Source organism: Sinohyriopsis cumingii, chromosome 6, assembly GCF_028554795.1.
Source record: "Sinohyriopsis cumingii isolate HCF-2022 chromosome 6, ASM2855479v2, whole genome shotgun sequence".
NCBI classification, from domain to species: domain Eukaryota; kingdom Metazoa; phylum Mollusca; class Bivalvia; order Unionida; family Unionidae; genus Sinohyriopsis; species Sinohyriopsis cumingii.
In genome coordinates, this window is record NC_142966.1 from 2,170,753 (window position 1) to 2,193,297 (window position 22,545).

Sequence of the window (22,545 nt, forward strand, 5' to 3'; positions counted from 1 at the left end):
ACAGGGACATCATTAAATCATTGTTATAATTAACTATCTCCAGATCTGATAGGGACATAATGAATTCTTTGTTATGATTAACTATATCTACAGGGACACATGAATTTTTTGTTAGAATGAACTATCTCTAGACCCCACAGGGACATAATGAATTCTTTGTTATAATGAACTATCACCAAATCCAACAGGAACACTCGTTGACAATGAGCATGATTTCTGTAACAAATGATTCATACCAGCTAGACTGTGTGCATCACAGTGTGCCAAAGAGTTGCATATGAATAAATTCACTATAATCCATATCCACAAATTTATACAGTAATTTATAAATACTATCTGACAAAGTTGGTCTTGAACTGTTACTTTATAATTTAAAATTACAAATTAGACACGAAGAGTTACTTTTTAAAGCATCTTTGTTCAAATATCAATTTAAATGACATACCGCATAGCTTCATTAAAGCCTGAGAACAGCTTTCCTCTGTCCGTCGACTTCCTCGTCCCTGGAAAGCCCTCTGTATGTGACTATAACATGCTGATAGCTGTGACAAAATGGAGTGCATCATTATAAAAAGAACTATTTTACACCATTCGAAGCAAACTAAAAGCTAAATTTTTGCATCAACAAAACATACTACATATATGTATATATATATATATATATATATATATATATATATATATAAACAGCTTACACCCAGAATTATACAGAATAAATGTTCCAATTCTGGTGATGGAATTTAATATCGGATTTCAATATATAATAAATCACAAGAGGATATAATCCCAAGAATAATATGTCTATAACAAGCTTCACTCTGTGTCATGACAAGTATATTTCTTCCATACAAAATTTGGAAATAATACATGTAGGATGAGTGAACAGTTAGGCCCCATGCATGTGGCAATGTAGATACAGCTGGTGAAGTCCATCCATTACAGTGTTATTTCAATCCATAATCCTAAAGAATATTTTATCCCAGTCAAATTTTCTGGTAACAATGCTGTCAGTAGCATTAACATCACTAAAGATAACTACATTTCTCCAGTATGAAAGACTAACTTGAGTGAATTAATCCAATCCTGACAAATGCATGCAAGCTTTAATATACTGATAGCTGCATTGTATCAATTGTTTCCAACATTCACAGCTCCACATATCTGTCAGGTACTTGCTTCACCACAGCAGTTGTGACAATGGACAATGACTCGAAGTCCTTCACAGAAACTGTGAAACTAGTTCTCACACGTATTGATCCTGTGTAAAACTGGATGGACCAGTAACTAGGTAATATTCAAGTGATCTCAGGCAAAGTGTCATCTAGAGTCAGTAATTATTCATAAAGGAGATGGGACTGTTAATCTACATGCAAGAGTTCCAGACCTTCATCAAGCGAGTTAAACAGCATGTCTAGAGATATTCACAATTATGATGTGATCAAGTAAGATCGGTCTAATTCTCAGAGGGTGATAATATTACAAAATAATTCCCAGGAGAAATCAATGGTTGTCAAACAGAGTAGCAAGGTTCTACAAGCTCAATCTATTGGTGACATTGGCTTTTATTTGTCTCATTTATCTGGTGATGACCTTATTAAGATGCAACAACCATCTACCCAACAGTTTCATCAATATTTGAACAACAAAAGCAACTATATTGCAGCATCAAATTAAGATTAAAACACATATTAGCACTCTGTTTATGCAACTACTACTGGGACAAGAAAAATGTTTAAATAAATGGTGATATTGGTTATATTCAGCTTCTGTGTTTAGTGAAATGTATAGTTTGGATAAATGGGAAAATGGGATATACCCAGCCTTTGTGTTTAATGGAACATGTGGTTTGGATAACTGGGTATATGGGATAAATAATAATAATAATAATAATAATAATAATAATAAAGACTATATTTAGAGAAGGTAACTCAATTAGTCACAGAATTAATCTACCTTGAGGCCTTGTCTGTTATGCACAATATATACAATATATACAACATGATGTGAAGAATCTGGCTTGACACAAAATAAGTAATTTTAAAATTTAAAGTATTAAGCCTGGAACACATGCACAGGCATCTGTGAAAACATAAACATATATAAAACATAAAATATCATCCTACATTGAAAAATTCAACTATGAAAATTATGCAAAATTACAGAAAAGCAGGCGTACTTTTTTATATACAAGAACTGTTCAATTTTCTAAAGATTTCATCCATTTGACATTGATTAAGAAAAAAAGTAATGCTAGAAGCCTGCCGTATATCATTGGGAATGTTGTTCCATACCAATGAACCAGTATATTGAAAACATTTTTTAAACAATTCCTTCTTTGGATTTGGTATAATGTAATTTTTACTTCTTATGGACCTTAAATTTGGAGTACCATCAGAATCTCCTTGGTGAAAGATATTGCTTAGATAGACAGGAATGGCTTTTCTGAATACTTTATACATCAATATGGCCTTTCTAAAAATATTCTTTCATGTATTGTTAAAACCTTTATATTATTCATTGCATCCTGAAAATTGTCGATACATTGATCTAGAATTAAATGGCAAGCCCTCTTTTGGAGTCTTAAAAGTGTTTTTTTTTTTGAATTAGAGGTTCAGTATTACCCCCAAATTACATTACAGTAGTCCAGATATGGCTGAAGATAACTTTTATAAAAGATGACCCTATACTGAAGAGGAATGTATGTTTTGATTTTCCTCCGTAGCCAAAGATTAGAATTAACATTTTTTGAAATATGTTTAATGTGAATAGACCAAGTAAGATTGTTATCTACGAATACACCAAGAATTCTATCTTGCATATTAATGAACATGTACTTTTTATGCCAAACTCTTCTGTAATATTAATGAACAAGTATTGTATATGCCATACTCTTCTGTAATATTAATGAACAAGTATTGTATATGCCATACTCTTTTGTAATATTAATGAACATCAACTGTGTATTATTAATGAACATGTACTGTCTATGCCATACTCTTCTGTATCTGTAATGTTAATGCCATACTCGTCTGTAATATTAATGAACATGTACTGTATATGCCATACTCTTCTGTATTAATAATGAATATGTACTGTATATGCCATACTCTTCTGTAATATTAATGAACATGTACAGTATATGCCATATTCTTCTGTATTAATAATGAATATGTACTGTATATGCCATACTCTTCTGTAATAATAATGATTATGTACTGTATATGCCATACTCTTCTGTAATATTAATGAACATGTACAGTATATGCTATACTCTTCTGTAATATTAATGAACATGTACAGTATATGCCATATTCTTCTGTATTAATAATGAATATGTACTGTATATGCCATACTCTTCTGTAATAATAATGATTATGTACTGTATATGCCATACTCTTCTGTAATATTAATGAACATGTACAGTATATGCCATACTCTTCTGTATCTGTAATATTAATGCCATACTCGTCTGTAATATTAATGAATATGTACTGTATATGCCATACTCTTCTGTAATATTAATGAACATGTACAGTATATGCCATACTCTTCTGTATTATTAATGAACATGTACTGTATATGCCATACTCTTCTGTATTATTAATGAACAAGTACTGTACATGCCATACTCTTCTGTAATAATAATGAATATGTACTGTATATGCCATACTCTTCTGTAATAATAATGAATATGTACTGTATATGCCATACTCTTCTGTATTATTAATGAACATGTACTGTATATGCCATACTCATGTAATGTTAATGCCATACTCTTCTGTATTATTATGAGCAAGTACTGTATATGCCATACTTTTCTGAAATATTAATAAATATATACTGTATATGCCATACTCGAGGGGACATATTGGATGTCCAATAGGCACCATTTTCATTTAGAGCAAAGCAGACACATCACTAGAAGTCTTTAAGTCACTAGAACCCGATATTATAATGATCATCAATTCAGGTGGAGTAGTGACAATTTTCATGACGGCTGTCATTGCAGCCAAATAGGATGTGTGCCTGGCACCATCTTCATTTAGGACCAATTACGTATCATTAGTAATCGCTTGGTAAAAATCTACATGTTTGACGTAGCCATCTATTTCTTCTGAAGAGTAGAGATAATGATATATGTATTTTCAAGATCACCAACATGGTGGCCATATTGAGGGTTAGTCATTTCATTTAGGATTAATAAGACAATGAAAGAACTCTTCTGATGAAAACCCCATCTTAAAATGACTTTCCATTTCAATGGCATAAGCAAACAAAGATTGTCAAGACGGCTACTTGCTAGGCATCAGTTCAGCAACATCTTAATTTAAATATGACCCTCAGAGTGATAACAAGCAAATGCTGAAAAAGACACATGATGGATAGCACACACACAAGGCATGATCATTTCATTAATATGCAGAACTCGTTTTAAAGACAGGTCCATGACAACCTCAGGTAACACAACTATACCAAGTTCATAGTCTTACAGTTTCCAAGAAAGAGCCCAAAGCAAAAACAAACAAAAAAATACTCAGGTTCACAAGGACACACATTTTTAATCCATATATATATATATATATATATATATATATATATATATATATATATATATATATATATATATACATATATATATATACATATTCAATGTATATAAAAAGTTTTGTTTTAATAACTGTGAGCCATATAAAATAGATGAGTTGCAGTATCTATTGACACTGGTGCTTAAACTTAGGAATTTCTTCGTCTTTTGTTTTAAACCAGCAGTAAATCTTGATGTTTAGTGACTCACCTGAACATACTGGTAAAAGTACAGGTATAGATTCGGTACATGTCCAAAAGACTTCTTAATAATAAAAAACCGTCTATAAAGACAAAATTAATGTCTTGTCCCTTTAGTGTCCCTTATTGACAGGCTTCACTGCATATAAAAATATATAAATTTTTATAGAATCCAAAGTTACAATCTGCACACTAAAATTACATAAAACCTTGACCTTACTTATAGCACATAGTTATGATATGTAGATGGACAATTATCGTGTCATAAATCTAAAAGCTTATTCCCAACAGAATGTTTAAACCATCAGAGATAGGCTGGCCACAATAAACTTGGCATGCAGAACAATTTTATCTGTATAGTTTTCATACTGATGACATCAAACTTAGTGTAATTTAAACGATCATTGGATATTCTGAAAGATATATTTTGGGATCAGAAAACATAAATTTTATATTTTCATTCAGAAGGTGTCATATTTTATGACACAACAAGACAATTAGTTCATTTTGAGCAAAGGCAATTGCAGTCAAGTGCCTTAACCAAGGCCAGGTCATGGCAGTCTACTTGGATTGATCCAATTGTAGATTTGAACCAACACTCTATCTTGAGTCTGGGCTACTAACAAGAGAGGCCACAACAGATCCTGCCTTCTTTAGTTGCCTCTTACAACATGCAGGATAGTACATCATGCTTATTTTACAGCTTCAAGCCTGCAGTGAGTTCATTCACAAGGAATTTCCCAGAATTTTTTATCTCAAGAAATTTAAATTCTGTTTGAAACTTGAACTTACATACATAAAGATTAGTCTTAAACTGTAAGTAATCTGCAGTTTACAGCTCAATGCTGGCTGGTTGGCTGGCTGCTTTTTAATGGCACTTTCAACAAAATGTTCTTTGGCTATATAATGTCCATGAATGAGACCCAAATGCTTTCCCTGTGACTACTAGGGCAGTCAACCTGGGCTGACTTAGGCAGGTATTAAACCCACAACCCTTGGATTACAAGTCGGATGTTCTACCAAATGTGCCAATGTGGGACAACAGAGGCATGAAGTGAACAAGTAACCACTGGGTTTTCCATTCATAAAATAATTACTGTCAGCTCCATTCTTCCAAATTATAAAGAAATCTGCATTTAAGTCTGTAGGACCTGTACAGCAAAAATTACACTGTCAAATTCCTTACTCTGTAGGCCCTGTATAGCAAATTACACTGTCAAATTCCTTACTCTGTAGGCCCTGTCTAGCAAATTACACTGTCAAATTCCTTACTCTGTAGGCCCTGTCTAGCAAATTACACTGTCAAATTCCTTACTCTGTAGGCCCTGTATAGCAAATTACACTGTCAAATTCCTCTGTAGGACCTGTACAGCAAATTACACTGTCAAATTCCTTACTCTGTAGGACCTGTATAGCAAATTACATTGTTAAATTCCTTGCACTGTTAAAACGACACAAACACGACTGTAATATTAATAACCCAAAGATGTAACAAAGGAATTGACTGGAATGAATTTCCAGTTCATTAAGCCTGGAGAAAGGTTGACATTTGCTGAAAAGAAAAGCAATGAAAACAGCAATATTACATTTAAAACAATCCCTGGAAATCAATACACTATTTCAAATCAGTTGTCTCAGGGACATAATAATAATAATAATGAGGACTTTGTATAGCGCCTAATCTTTAAAAGGTCTAAGTGCTTTACAACATTAGACAACACCTATAACATAAAAAACATATATAATGATATGATTACAAAAATCAAACACCATGAAATTAGAAAACATAACTCTGTTGCAACTGTCACATACAGAATGACAAAATCACAGTGCTTATCAAAACTTACACTGATATATAGCATGTAAGTATTACCTACTTTAGGTTTTCAAGAATTAAATTTTCAGATTCTCAAAGTGAACACAAATCATCAATTAACTGACTAATACTGATACTCAATATCATGCACTGCAAACATCTAGGTGTAAATCAGTCTGCCTTGTATGTATTCTTTCCATTCTGATGATCTGGCATTCATTCATTATTCAAAACAAAATTATATTATGAAGTACAAACAAAAGGTCTTTGTGAGTTTTAGATTGCTCACCTGAAATATGCCTAATAAACAACAATCAGTAGGATGCTACTGTGGAAATTTCTTCCAATGATATACTGAAAACAGTTGTGATAAGGCTTCTTCAATTATCCATGTTTGATGGAACATCAGCATCATTTACACAATCCTTAAAGGCCTCAATCATAGAATGCTTTCAAAGTCAGTAAAATTCTGTCAAACATTCTTGTGAGATAAAGCTGTGCAAATCTTTTTCTGATTATTTGTATAAACTTTAAAGGTTTTCAGGTTACAATGTTTTCTGTCAACGTTAGTCACATTTTGTTGAGTAGTTTTAGAGTAAAAGTTATTAAAGGGTTTTACCACTCTAGTGAACTAGTGGTTAGAGCATTTGCATCAGATGTGGGGGGTCATGGGTTTGATACCCAGCCAAGTCATACCAAAAACTTATAAAAATGGTACTAAGAGCTGCCTCGCTTGGTGCTCAGCATTAAGAGGTTAGTGTTAGGATTGGTTGGCCTGGTGTCAGGATAATGTGACTGGGTGGAACATCATGCTACATGTCTCCAGCATAATGCCCCAGTGCCAGACATCACTGTAAACTGACACACTGCAGACATCGTGGTAATACGATTAAAAAAACTGTTAAAACTACATTGCAATGAAAATCACACACACACACACACACACACACACACACACACACACACACACACACACACACACACACACACACACACATTAAAGGGTTTTCTATTTTTAGTAACAGGTGCCAAATCTGATGATGGATTGGCATAATGTGTTAAGTTTAAAAGCACTTCATGCCAGGATAACTTCTGTAAAATTTGTCAAAATTGTTCAGTGGTTTTGGAAAAAAATTCTACATTTTTTATGGTAGCTACCTTAAATGGTGGTTTGCAATCAATTATGCAAACTTGTAAGGCCTTCATACCAGAATAAACTGTCAAATTCTATTGCTCATTTTCTAAGAAATTGTTTTAATTTCTGTTCTATTTTTTTTTCTTCATGGCAGTGACATCTGATGGCAGATGAGCATCATTTCTATAAAAATCAGAAAGGCCTTCATGCCAGGACATGAATGAAGGAATCACAAAATCATTTTAAAAAATGTCAAAAATTTCACCTGTCGGCAACAAATATGGAGTTATAAGGAAAGGAACTTACAAATTAGCTCTCTTAAAAGTTTCTAACGGATCTGATGAAAATCAGTAATAAAAAATGCAAACTTAGGAACCATAATAATCTTCTGATTCTCTAACAGTTATTAATATTGACCATCATTAACTCTAACAGCTACAATCCCAGATGCACAAGTTTTTCCATGGCTGGTCTTAACAGTAATATATGGTTTCCTCCTGAACATGTTGTTCCATTAAAGAAGCATCTTACACCTACAAGCAGATAATGAGGATATGATATGTACAACTAACATGTCAGTGTATCTAGTGCTGTTGCACATCATTATCAAATTGGTCTACTGTAGAAAATGATAAATCTATCATCAGATTTCCTGCTGAGTTATCTAGCTCAGAAGAAGGCTTTAGCCTGATTGCTAGCCCATTATCAAAGCACTTATATCTTGCTCGTTTCTTAATTCAAGAAGGCCTTTGCCTGCATGTCTAGCCCATAGATTAAAGCACTACTGTAAAATGTGTGACCTTGAACCAAAATGTTAAGCAAGCAAGGTTCAGATTGACTTGTCTCAGTATATATCATACTTATTTATAAGGAAAATCCAACACTGTACTTCTAAACTGAAATGGCTCACATGGTTGACATCTGCCCAATAACCAAATGCAAGACATGGTTGACACCTAGATGTCAATTCAACCAAACACAAGGCCAGTTGGCCAAGAAATCTGAGCAAGTGGGATGCTTTCTGAAGAAATTTCTTTCAATGTTGTCAATTGCATGTTACAAAAATAGTCCCTTAAGGAAGTGATACTCTACAGGCCAAAAACAAATTCCAGGAATTAATATAAGACCATTACTTCTTTATAACTGATAGTGTTGAAGCCATGTATAATAGTTCTGACCAATAACTAGATTTTCAAATTGGTCATTTCAGCAGCTATATTCAATGTAAGATTGACACCATTTTCATCTTAGAACAATCTGACATCATTAATAGCCTTTTAGTGAAACCCCATGTCAATATGACTGCAGCAGGAGCACTAATAACAAGATTTTCAAAATGGTTGCCATAGTGGCCATTCTGGGGATCAGAACATCAACAATTTTATTTAGAACCAAATAAACATGATAAAAAGTCTTTTAATCAAAATGCCACCAAACACTTGGTGGCGTAAGTGGCTAAAGCATCCACCTGGGAAGCAGGAGGTTGCAGGCTCAAACCGAGGCTGAGTCATACCAACGACTTCTAAAAATGGTACCAGCAGCTGCTGTGCCAGAAGATTTGCATTAAGAGGTTTGTGGTTGACCTGCTGTCAGCATAATGTGACTGGGTAGGTCACATGGCTACATGTTCATTTGGCTTTCTGTTGAGGTGAACAAGTTGTAAGATTTCAAGGGGGCAATACTGGATGTCAGATAAGCACCATTTTTATTTAGGACCAACTAGTCATTATAAGAAGTCTTCTGGTGAAATGACATTCAGATATGACTTTCCCTTTTGGAGAAGCTATAGCAAGATTTTCAAGATGGTTGCCATGGCACTCTGCTGAGTGATTTAAAGAAGAATTAGCCAATTGTTACTAGTCTATAATCTTAAAATAAGTAACAGAAAAGAGTGAGAAGCAACAAGTTTTGTAAAATACAACAATAGTTTATTTCCCATGAATACAAAGTAAAATGAAAAACAAGAAGTTAAAGTGTTGCAAATGAAATCCCAAAATAATTATAGAATTACAAACACAAATCCTAATAATAAAAGTTCTGAATAAATTTAGTGGATATTCAAACTAAATCTAATGCTAGAGGTGTTGATGTGCCTTTGGTGGCCCGTATCATGTTGTTGTACCAACAGTCTTTTGTTGAAACACAGTAATATAATTCCAGGTTTGAATTCACAAAAAGTCCCAGTGAATGTCTCTATTGAAGAATATTAATTTTTATGACCATCCTTTATTGCAGGAGAAAATAATCACTGAATTAAATAATTTTAAGAAATAAATTCCAGCCCAAATGAAGTCCTGGACACAACAATAATACAATCTGTTTCTGCTAGATCCTAAAGCATGAATGAATAATCTTTCCAGTAACAAGATTATGTAGTCTTCCACTTGACCTTAGGTCACAATTAATGCTTTGTTTAAAAAAAAACATAATAAAAAACAATTACCTAATGGAAAATAGATCATAATGTTTACAAAATAAAATGTTAGCTATAATTAGAGAGTCTGTTACTAAAATTATAATATATAACTTGAACTATGTCAGGTATGCCAGATAAATTCTAAGGGAATCCCAATAACCTAGACCCAGACACAAATCAACATGTTTTCTTAAATTAATGATGATTCTAATATTGAACTCATACACACAGAGAATATTTTAGCTATATATTAGTTGTTTATAGAATAAAAAAATCAATAATTATGGTCAAGTTGAAAATAAACTTGATTTTGGACACAGTTAAGTCCAACATATGTATCATGGTGATATGATCCAAAATATTTGAATGAATTCAGTATAATTCCAAATTAGTGACTTAGTCCAAGAAGTAATAATGAGCACTTGAAACTCTAGTGAACAATTTCAAGAAATGAATCCCCTGAAATATTAACTGAAACACAACCTAAATTGATTCCTCAAAGACTGGTATTAAGATATGCAATAAAGAAGTTATGTTTACTTCTCCCATTGTAAAAAATACCGCAAATCAACTTAAGACATAATAACAGAACCAGGTTGAAGGTTATTTTCAGAATAGTTTAAGTTGTAAACAAGGTCAAGTCTCTTACTATACCTTCAGTAAAGAACATGTAAGAGCAGGTAAACAAGGAATTCCCAAGAAGAACACCAGTGTCCTAAATTCAAACTTGTGTACACATGTTTACCTCCAATAATAATGATCTTAATATATAATCTAAAATCATATAAAAATATTAGCTATGTATTGTTTGCACACTAATAAGAGTTTTGTCAGGCAGGCCCAAAACTCAATTACTGACAAAGGTCAATTTCACAAATTAGATGTATATAACAAATAATCATGGATAAAGGCCAACACAATACAAACTAAATATACATCACAGGAGTTGGTACATCTTTTTAAAGTTGTGCTTTTATATTTCTGTGGTATCTAGAACAGTGGTTCCTACCCTGTAAAAAGCATTTATCAGCATTAGCGTCCCCCCCATAAAACCACTGCTGCCCCCCCACCGGGGCAGTACCCTAATTTAGGATCAACTGATCTAGTGTCTCAGCTACTTCCCACATTTATAATGAGAAAAAATCCTTACATTGTACCACCTGTATATTATTTACAAAGACAGACCGCCACCTTCTTTGCTTTTACTGAAAAATACCACTGTAACAATGCATTACTTGAGAAAAGAAAGGAAACTGAAGTTTACAGCTATATGAGGTTCCCCCTGCTACAATTGATCTAAAAAATGTATTTAAAAACTGATATAGGGCATGACTTTGATGAAGAAGAACTGAGAAATTGAATGGAAATTTACAACTGTACAGAAATCTGCTCCTCTCCTTAGTCCAAAAATGTACCTGAAAGAAGATAATGAGTGGTGTATAATTTAGAGCAACGAGGAGGGGAATCCCTAGCACTTGTCATATTCTTCTCAGGTAATCAATTTAAGTGAACTATACTCATTGGATTTATCCTAGAAATATGAGTGGATAGTTGCACCAACAGACTTCTTGTAATGTCTTAGTCCAAAATTAAAATGGTGGAGATCTGATGTTTAGCAAGGCCACCTTGGTAGACAACTTGAAAATCATTTTGCTACCCCATATAGAAAGTCATATTGCCATTGGGTCTTCACAGAAAAACTTCTTGTGATGTACTGTTTGTCATAAACAAAAATGGTGCTGATCTGATGTCTAATATGGACACGACAGCGTTGCTTTGGTCCTATTAGTTTGATCTTCCTAGAGGGAGGAGGAACCATGAACTTGTTATGATATGTGATCTGAAACTGTTGCAATGCAATATATTACATGTAATATTCATGATGACAGATGTTCAAAAAGTAGGAATAAAAAATAACTTTGAATCTGATTTTGTGCTCCCCTTCCCCCATCTCATACAGTTTTCATAGATGTAAATCTCGCCATCAGTACAAGTCCTCAATTTGATGCAGAACAATAGACCCTCGTATTGTTGTGATTAGGGCTTTCATAGTCAACTTGCCTGATGCCAGGAAGAAGCTCATATTAGTCCTGCGCAATCATCACATGGGCAATATGAAAAACTTAAGAGATGTTGTGTATAGTTTATAATGCTTCATGTTCTGCATTTTTATACTCTGTAATCTCACAAAAGTACATATATCATCATCTTAATGCATGATTACATATATCGCAATCTACAGCTGAAAACTGTTAAGCTAAAAATCCAAATCACACACACAAACACACATATCGCATTCTTCTTTTGCATAATGGTCCATAGTTTCTATAATTAATCTATCCCTGTTAGAGTGAATAATTTCGATTTTGTAATCCATGACATAACATGAATATTTGAAGCTTGCCTTAACAAACAGGTACAGTACTATATATTGATATAATTTAAATTGTCCGTTACATTTTAAACAGCCTCCATTTCGCAATTCTGGGTTTTCCAAAATTGTGCAGTAGTTGGATTTAATAGCGATGTTTAGAGTGGTATTTCTCAGTTGGGCTTTACACTGGAAATTGTTTGTTTGTGACCAGTTTGGAGTTACATTTTAATTTTTATTCAAATTATTTGGATTCTAAAAGATTCTTTTTTTCTGGAAATATTTGAGTGCTCATACAGAATTCTTGGACAAAGACAGTTATTTAAGTTTTATTTGGAAATTCAAACACCGGAATATTATTGTCTGTGAAATAACAAAGAACTGTAGACACTACAGCACCATAGTGACTACAGTATATGTCATCGCCTTCCATTTTGGATATTTTGTTGGGACTCAAACTCAAATTTTATTACTAGGACTTCTAAAATTTAATTCGAGGATTATTCTTGGATTATTTTTGGATTTGATTCTTAAAACTGTAAGTTGTTATTTGTTCATTTTTACATTATTTTGTTCTTCAGGGAAATAAATTATTTGTTAAATTTTTCAAAGCTTGTTGTTTTCACTCTTCCTTTTGTTACTTTTTATTACAGCCTAAACACATAAGAATATCTACACTGGATTTGTGGACTTCAAGCCCTAATGCAGCCATTGAAATTTTGTGAGTTGCATTATATGCCAAGCTTTCAGACTGAACAATCTGCTTCTCAAAGATTATTTTGATGCATATCGTCTATTTGAAGGCAGTTAGATAATATATGCATATGTTAATACTGCTGTAACTCATGTGAGATTTATTTTACAGGTATGCTTATAAAAGTAGTTATCCATAATGATTAGCTATTTCTATTTCTTTAAATGCCAAATCAATCAGCCTAACATCTAGCACCCCATTTGGTGTTTACCATCTATTATCTGATTGTTTACATGAAAATTACAGAAGGCCGATAACTATTTATTGTTTGGAAAATAAATGAATACATATAAGTGTTCTAAACTCCTTCTCAAAAGTCAGCATGTCAGAGATAATTTTAATGCATGTTGCCGATTTCAAGGTGACTAGATGGTAATTGCTAAGCAAATGGATAACCAATGTTCTCAAATTATTTAGTGTTAAGAAGAAAAAAATCATTCCATAAAGTCTAGCTTTCATTATCAATTTGTACACACTAATCTGGTAGCATATCTAGACATAGAAAAGTGAATTTAATGTTTCCAAAAGCAAATCAAAAGAACCCTTTCAAAGAAAACTATTTAATATTTCAGGTCAATGTCTTTTACCTAAAATCCCCCATCTCTCAATCCTCTCTCTCTCTCTCTCTCAATTCTAGCTGTCTCAAGCCATAATATATTTATCTATATATATACATATGCATATATCTTCAATCTAACTCTTCCTTTTCTTCTCATGTACAGATTTATCTTCATGTACTATTTACGCACATCTTTTTGATAACTTTAATTATCAGCATATAGTTGGCATAAACAAAAAAGAAAAACACATTAATTGTAAAATGAAAGTAATGCAATTTCCTTAACTTCCCTTTAACATTCTGCCTAATTTTTAAATTTTAGCTGTGATATATTGTTGTCAAATAATGGGTTAAACACAGATCTCCTAAAGGCAAATTCAGTTCCAGTCAATATGCCATGTGCAAACTGACTTATGAAATTTGTGTTGCTCTGGGGACTACCTAAATTTTTAAAATCTCATTTTGTTATTTAAATAGAGAAATCGACAATTTATATATAAGTTTGATATTTTTAAAATTTCATTGTGCAGTCTAGACTTTATGCATATTTTTGTTATAATGATATTTCTCATTTCCCAACTGGATGGTAATTTTTGATTGTGTCAGTAAAAGAGGTCACAAAATTGTAAAACAGTACCTGAGGTGTCGTTTTCAGCATAATAACTTGTATTTTTAAAAGATCTGAACATTTAAGCTCGTATATATGTCATTCTATAGTTTTAATTGAAGATAAATAATTATCTTCTCATGTTTTTGCTAGACAGGCACAATAAGAGAAAAAAAATATTCAGGTTCTCAGGTTGATGGTAGTTTCTGACTGTGTGAAATTAGTCTTCACAATGATGTCCTCACAATGATGGTAAAGTAAGAGTAGTCCTCATAATTTTTAAAGAAACATACAGCAAAAAGGAAATGATACAGATATTGCCTGGATTGCAGTTAGGCTTACTTTCAAATTTAATTCTAACATATACTTTCATTCCTCCTTATGGTCCTCGAAATGTAGTCATATATCAAGGTGCTCACAAGTATATGAATACATGGTGTGTGTGTGATTCAATATATGATCAATTCCACAGAATATGGCCCAGCCAGACATATAAAAACAGTGCAATTCTAGTGAGAGTAATGCGTTTCTATGCTACAGCATTGTATCAATATTTTGTGCTAATTTACTGCATTTCCTAAGTCTGCGAGTCCTAGACCCTAACAAGAGTGCTGTGAATGGCACATTATATGCCTGCCCTGTGTTTAATAAGATTTCTATGCAGGCACTAGCAGGTGTATAATAAGGAAAATACAAAAATGTAGAAGAATACATTAGCATTTATTGTAAAAATAATGACTTTCTAATGCAAATAATAGAAGATCAAAATGTTAAAACTGTAAGTTATCCTGCCAAATGTCTGCTTCATAAACATAGGAGATGCAGTTCAGTGGTACTCCTTAACACATTAACCCCTAGCAATGACTTTACGGGGCAGGAGGTAGTAGCCTACTGCCGAGCTCTGTAGCGTCATGGTCATGCATGATACACTAAAGTGGGTGGTATTATAGAAAGGTAGACAGATGTAGCTCTACAATGATACCAAATAATCTGGAATATCTAGTTGCACTACATACAGATAGAAAAACCTCACTTTTTGGACCCGACTTTTTTTAACCCAAAATTCGCTCTTGGTCGGAATCCAATTTTGTGTCCGGATTTTAGACTTTTTGGTCTCAGATCTAAGGCAAACCGGTAGGAACCGCAAACAGACAGATGAGCCTTTGCAAAAAGTAGGATAAGATGGGCATTTGGAATAAAGAGAAGAAAAAAAATCCAACTTTTACCCTTCTGCTCATGCGCGAGTCAAATAACCAATGAAAAACGATGTTTCTAACACAACTAGGCAGTATGTTATTGAAAGATGATCAGGGATTTGGTGTCTTTGAGTCTATTCAGAATTAGCTTTCAAAATGTGTTTCCTACTCGATTTTCAGGCGAGAATGTCAAAAAGCTCCAGGGGTTAATGTGTTAATAAAAAATGCTCCACACAACCAGGCAAAATGCAGAATTCTATTTTTACATTACCAAATTCCTCTCAATAATAACAAACCCTGGCAAATGCAAGCTTTAAGTTAAAGCTTCAAGAAGCAGGGAGTCAGAGGTCGCATATGGGGGCAATCTCTGATGTCATTGAGAACTTTTCATGCAACACTGTGCAAAGTTTGCACAGATAGTATTAGTGAAACTTACTGAAGGTTCATTTGATTTACATCATATTAGGGGCTAATATGTCACCAAATTTTTAAACCAAGATGAGAATCAGAAGGGATTTGTATCTAAAAGCATAAATATATGTCCTCCTCTATATTTTCTACATACCCTCTCATTGAGACTTTTTAAATACGTTTACATATATGGTATAAATGGAATGCAAAACAATCTGGGATTTATAAAAGTCTGATTCAGTGCATCTAACAAGAATGACATTGGAGACATCAGTATAAATACCTAAATAGTTTTAGTTTGGGAGTGAGATACAGCAAAAACGATATCAGCACTGAATGCCACATCATCCTTGTAAGATTAAAGGGATATGAAACTCAACTGCCATGTCTCACAATGGGCAGCCACCTTATCAATATTTTAAAGCCAGCCAAGCTTTAGTTATAGTCTTGGGGATGTACTTAATGTGGCACTTAACAAATTACTCTAAATGCCTAAAGTCACAGGATGGAAAATTACAATAATCAAAGTTCAAAACTAAGTGACCATTATCACTTAAGGACCAACTATGATCTGTTTCTAGCAAATCTGCCATTGTGATGATGAAAACCATTTCCTGGTCTTGCCCAATAAATCAATGATTAAAGGTTAAGTCTATGTTATACTTGTCATTCCTTAAAAAAGAATCAATCACCCATTAAAGATCACATCCATGGTGCATTCTCTTTATTGCATTTCCAGCTCTTCCCTGGTGAAAAAGTGACTGAAATATCCTTATTTCACCCAAATTATGGTACAAGTATTTTTACATATTTCAGTGAAATTTCACTAGATTTTGTCAAAATTTCTGAAAACATCAGTGAAACTTTGTGATGAAATTTCAATGAAAATACTAGGTCACTGATGTAAAAATGCTCCATTTTAATATAATTTATTTTTTAGTTTCTTGTGCATTCTGAACTATTTTCCAGAAAACTTGTATTTCTCATTTCTAAAAGCTCTGATTTTATTATTTCACATATTTTCTTGATCTTTTCTCTTTCTTTAAAAAAATTAACTTGATATAACTGCCCTCAGACAAGATTGGTTACCATTTTAAAGCAGAATTCTGCTTTTCTCCTGACCTGAATTCGGTCTTCCTTGATATGGCAATTTTTTTAAAATAAATAACTCCGATTCAGTTTTCAAATAATGGTCTGTCTGGTCCCATTCCACAATGGTCTTTATAATAGTATTTGTTCCATACATTATTTAAAAGATGCTTGCTGTAAAGAGCTTTCTGACTGGTCAAAAGTTTGAACTTGCCCAATGAATCTTCACCTAATGAAAACTGATCTGAATCATGCTGAACAATGGCCTCTCGAATTATCTATGGATACATGGACACAAAAAGTTTGAACAGTGGTTTTTAAACTGTATGGAAATGAGAATGGCTCGTATGCAAAGTCGATGGGAATGTAGTTGATCAATTTGCAAGAAAGCTGAATGCCAAGGCTAATATCTTGTGATATCTTCCGTAAAGATTTTAACTACTATTACCAAGTCACGCACGTCTAACATGTTAAATGAAAAGGTTTCAGATCAGTATTATCTGGAAGTGATATTATGTGTATCTATATTTTTTTAACTCCTAGTAAATATTTTATCTAAATTTTGTAATTTTTATTAATGTCTATAAATTGTAGTGATTAACAATAGGTGTGTTTCTTAAATGTGTAGGGTCTATTTTAAGATATTAAAGAAAAATCTGCATAGGATCTATAAATAGATGCTCTTGTATGTATTGACAGTCAGTCAGGTGGTATCATAGAAGAATTAAGTTATTTCCTATTGGATCAGTTAGGTCACATGAAAAGGTATTTTGAAATATTAGACTGAGTAATAAGATCTGTCATGTGGGGTATATTGCAACATAACCTAGTAATAGACTCTTGAAGGTGTATATATGGAGAGGACACAGCAATCTGATTCATTCCTATATTTTGAGTCATTCTTGTTTCTTGTATTCCAGTTGTAACATCAAGTCTGCAGAATCTGATGTGTTTTACATTGTACTTAGATATTATCTGAGAGGAAAAACATTTGCTTGGACTGTGCAGGGGAAAAAGAAAATGCTCTGTAATAATAGACTGTAATATTATTGTGGTACAAATGAGAATTATTCAAAGGCGTTCTGGACAATGTCATTTTGACAACATTATGATTCTCAGTGGACCAGTACATTACCGTTCTGCAATTTATATGGAACTTGTCATTCTTTTGGACTTTTCAGGATTATTTTAGGTTCTCTTCATAATACTAAGTTCCTCTCACATTTTCATTAATAACTCTGATAATTAAATTATTTATTAGATTTTACAAAACTTGCTGGTTTTTCTTCTTTCAGTTGCCTCGTTTATGACCATAAACTCATAACAATATAATTCCAAACTGACTTCCTTCCAGAATTTAAGGAGAGATAGAGATAATGAAAAGATCACTGGTGGGTGACAATGCTGTCATATGCCTATGTCTATCAAAGATAGTCATGTCTTTACAGAGTTGTTCTCATGGTCCACATGCAGAATCATCATTCAATGTCATGAAAAATTACTGAAATTTCAGTGAAAAATTACTCAAATATCAGTCAAACACTCTATAGTAACTCTACAATTTCACTATTTCAGTCAAATTTCACTGGTAATTCCATGAAAATTCAATGAAAGTTTTGGTCAAAATTTCAGTGAAATCTCACCAAAATTCAGGTGAAATTTTAGTGAGGTATTGCCACAAATTTCAGTGAAATCTTACTTATATTTTAACCAAAACTTTCAGTGAAATTATGAAATTTCATTGAAATACCAGTGAAATTTCAGTCACATTTTCACTATAGTTTTCCATTATATTGCACTCCATCACCATGCAGTTCTAAATAAAGTGTGGTACTGCTATGGACCCTATAAATAAAATTAGAAACATTAGGGAAAAAAAGAGTACAAATTTTAAAAAATTTCATTTTCAACATCCACTAGCTAAAATATTTAGATGAAAACCATTGTACTTGAATCAGTCTATCAAATGTAAGACATATGCCTGAAAGAATACAAAATGAACCCAAGCATGACTTTTTATTTCTGATTTAAAACATTATTATTTGAAAAACTTAGCACACAAATACCATGAAGCAAAAATGTAATTATTCTAGGGGTAAAACTAATCACAATTATGCAGAAGTGACAGGTAAGTACTGCATTAAATTACAATTAATTTTACACCCATCAAAAACCCTACATCTGAATAGCAGCAACCCTTTTGCCAAATTTATCAGAGGGAAGGCTGATATGTTAAAACTAATCAAAAAAAGAGAAAAATGGAATGTACTCACAATTTGGGGAACTAGAGATCCACTTTACTAAATGTTGGTGCCAATCTGGGTAACGTGTTGTGACATAATTGTGAGATCTAGAGAAACAATGCTTGTCTTACTGCGCTAAAGAGTGGAGGTATGGTAGAAGATGATCACCTGCGCTAAAGAGTGGAGATATGGTGGAATATGATCACCAAAATGCTACCATCATGATGTCCTCCAAGAAAGAATGATGAAAATAGGCAGCAATGACTCTGAATCCTGAGCATTAGTTTGACAAAGTATAGGTCTTTATAAAAAGGGGACAATATGCTCTTTTGATGGTACTGACATTCCACATTAGTTTGACAAAGTATAGGTCTATATAAAAAGGGGACAATATGCTCTTTTGATGGTACTGACATTCCACATTAGTTTGACAAAGTATAGGTCTATATAAAAAGGGGACAATATGCTCTTTTGATGGTACTGACATTCCACATTAGTTTGACAAAGTATAGGTCTATATAAAAAGGGGACTATATGCTCTTTTGATGGTACTGAAAATCCACAAAGAGATGGTGGAAGCTGAAATAACAATAGAACCCTTATGAAAAAGACCCCATTTTATCCCTTTGGCAGCCTTAAGATAGAAACATAATGCCCTAACAGTGCATAAAAGCATATATTGATCATCATCCCCAGCATGGATCTGACCGGAACAACCAACTAATCTTCTCCTAAAAAATCCCAGTTGACAAAGGAGAGAAACAGTTTCATAATTCCTATTAAACCAGAGACAGACAGTGTCAATAGGCATTAGGCATGAATCTTTCTCCATCTTCTCGCTAATGCCAAGACTAATAAAACCAGTTTTGTGTGTGAGGTCCTGAAAGGAAGCTTCACAAAATGGTTCACAGGGTGTTTGGGTAAAGGCCATAAAATAATATAGATTCCATCTGGGCACAAGAGAATATGGCACAGGTCTCGGCAACTCAAAATACTTTTAATAAGATCATCAAGGTGTGATTCTGAACTGACTTTCATGTTCCAAAAAAATTTAAGTGTGTTGGAAACAGTGTGAGAAACTCTGCAGAAAGTCCAGCAAGTCCACAGGACCAGTAACTTCAAAATGCTACTGGTCCTGTCCAGAATTAAATGGTCCTACATCTCATGACACAAGACAAAATTAAATCAAAGAATCCATGGAAAATGCAGGTAGACATGAACATCAGCCCTTAATGAAGTTATCTGTACAAAGGAAAATGGAAAAAAATATTGAGAAACACAAAATAAGATATTTTTATTGCACATATTAGGTCACTGTATATGCTGGGGCACCATTAATTAATTTTTAAAGTAATGTTCTAGGGACACAATCTGTGGTGGGTTTTTTTCCAAATCACAAGTTGTGGGAGACCTTTGAAATCATTAAAAAAATTATGTCAAAACATGCACTCAGACATAAATTTTATTTTTATAAAGAATTTGTTAAAAAAATGTTTTCAGTGTTGTTTCTTTACACTTTTCTTCCTAACTGCAAATTTTAAAAAAAACAAAAGTTCTGGTAAGAATGAAGTGTTTGTGAATATATTAACAAGTTCAACATATTCTGTTCTGAGTTATGCTTCAGGAAACTTTACTGCTGATGAAATGCTAAGGTTTATTTGCCATTCTTGCTCATTATACAAGTTATTTTGGTTATATGACTTTTGATGAGCACAGTAGATACATCACAATTAATTTATCTGATACGAGTATTTAGATTACAGTATTGTTATTATCAACAGGACATAAGGCTAATTTACATGTGTAATGACCGAGATGACAGCATAAACTTTAAGCATATAAAATATGTTATATGCGAGAGAATATGTATGTATGTAGAGAGATAGATTTACGGATGAAAGCCACTGAGCTAGATCTTGATAGTGATGGTACTACGATCACTGCAATAATCCAAGTACTGCTGACGTACACCAGTACTATATTTAATTTAAATCCTTCAAATGTCCAAATTCTTAATTGCCTACTCAACCTCCTCAGGCTTAAAGCCATCAAGCTCATCCTCTTCATGTCGCTGCCATTTTTATCAAATTCAGTATTCATTCAGAGTTACTGTATTACTTTAAATCATTTTCATGTCAGATATGGCTTCTCCTAAAGCATTTTGACTATTTTCCCAATCCAATCCTCAACTGTTTGTTGTCTGCGCTTATAATACAAAAAGTGTTGTTATTTTCCTTGGAAACATCCTCCTCTGCTTATGAATAAAATCTGCTCCATTTTTCCACATGTCAAACTTGACCATACTTGCCTGGATTTGAGTTCACGACATTGGCTTTTCCCTTGAAAAAGAAAATTGTTTACCTGATGTTTATCAGGCTGATTCAATGAAATTTAAGCAAACAGACCTGAACTTGTTTACAGTTTGGGGTAATTTTCAATAAGATGATGAGATTTTTCCAGAAAATGTTATTGAAACATAGGTCAAAGGGTTTGATTGTATATAATGTTGTTTGCAACAAAGTTATTAACTTCTGTTTTAATGCTTTACCTCATACAAGCAAAGTTGGATGCCTATATTCCATTCGCATGGTAGAGCCTTTTGACGCCTCTACTCCATTTGCATGGAAGCGCCTTTTGACACCTGCTGTAAACATCAGCCATTTTAAGCCGGTTTTTGTAGCGCCACCTTTGAGGAAAAACCCCTATTTGATACTACATTCATTTCTGCGAATAACAATTACATCAGATCACGTGGTCACTGTTTATGCACTGGTCAATATCTGCTATTTAAAGTAACTGGGTCATAATCTCCACTCTCCAAAATGGCAGTCGTGGATTTCATTCAGTACTTACGAAATTTTCACAATTAGAATCACAACTATGAAAGATTCAATAACTTAGGTAAAGGCTCTGATATTGATGTAGGCAGCAATTAGTTTTTATAAATTATCAAATTCAGATGACGTAGTGATGTAGATGCAGACAAAAACTTGTAAATTTCGAGTATGAGAAATGGCAGCTACGGTTGGTCACGTGGACTCACTGACATGACGGTGAACGAGTTCTCTCAAGATTTTAAAGCACATAAAAAATTCTTCCATGAAAATTAATTATTAATAGATGTGCACCAAAAATGTAAAATGGTTAAAATTGCTGTTAAACG

At 33.2% G+C, this 22,545-nt stretch overlaps 1 protein-coding gene across 1 annotated transcript in view; it reads right to left on the minus strand.

The window, feature by feature from the left end:
- The window catches only part of LOC149796270 (cGMP-dependent 3',5'-cyclic phosphodiesterase-like), a 322,613-nt gene that overhangs the window by 170,691 nt on the left and 129,377 nt on the right, over window positions 1-22,545 (minus strand). The window contains exon 7 of the mRNA XM_089960908.1: window positions 446-542. Within this exon, the coding sequence (XP_089817034.1) occupies window positions 446-542 (97 nt within the window). The remainder of the gene's footprint in view (window positions 1-445; window positions 543-22,545) is intronic.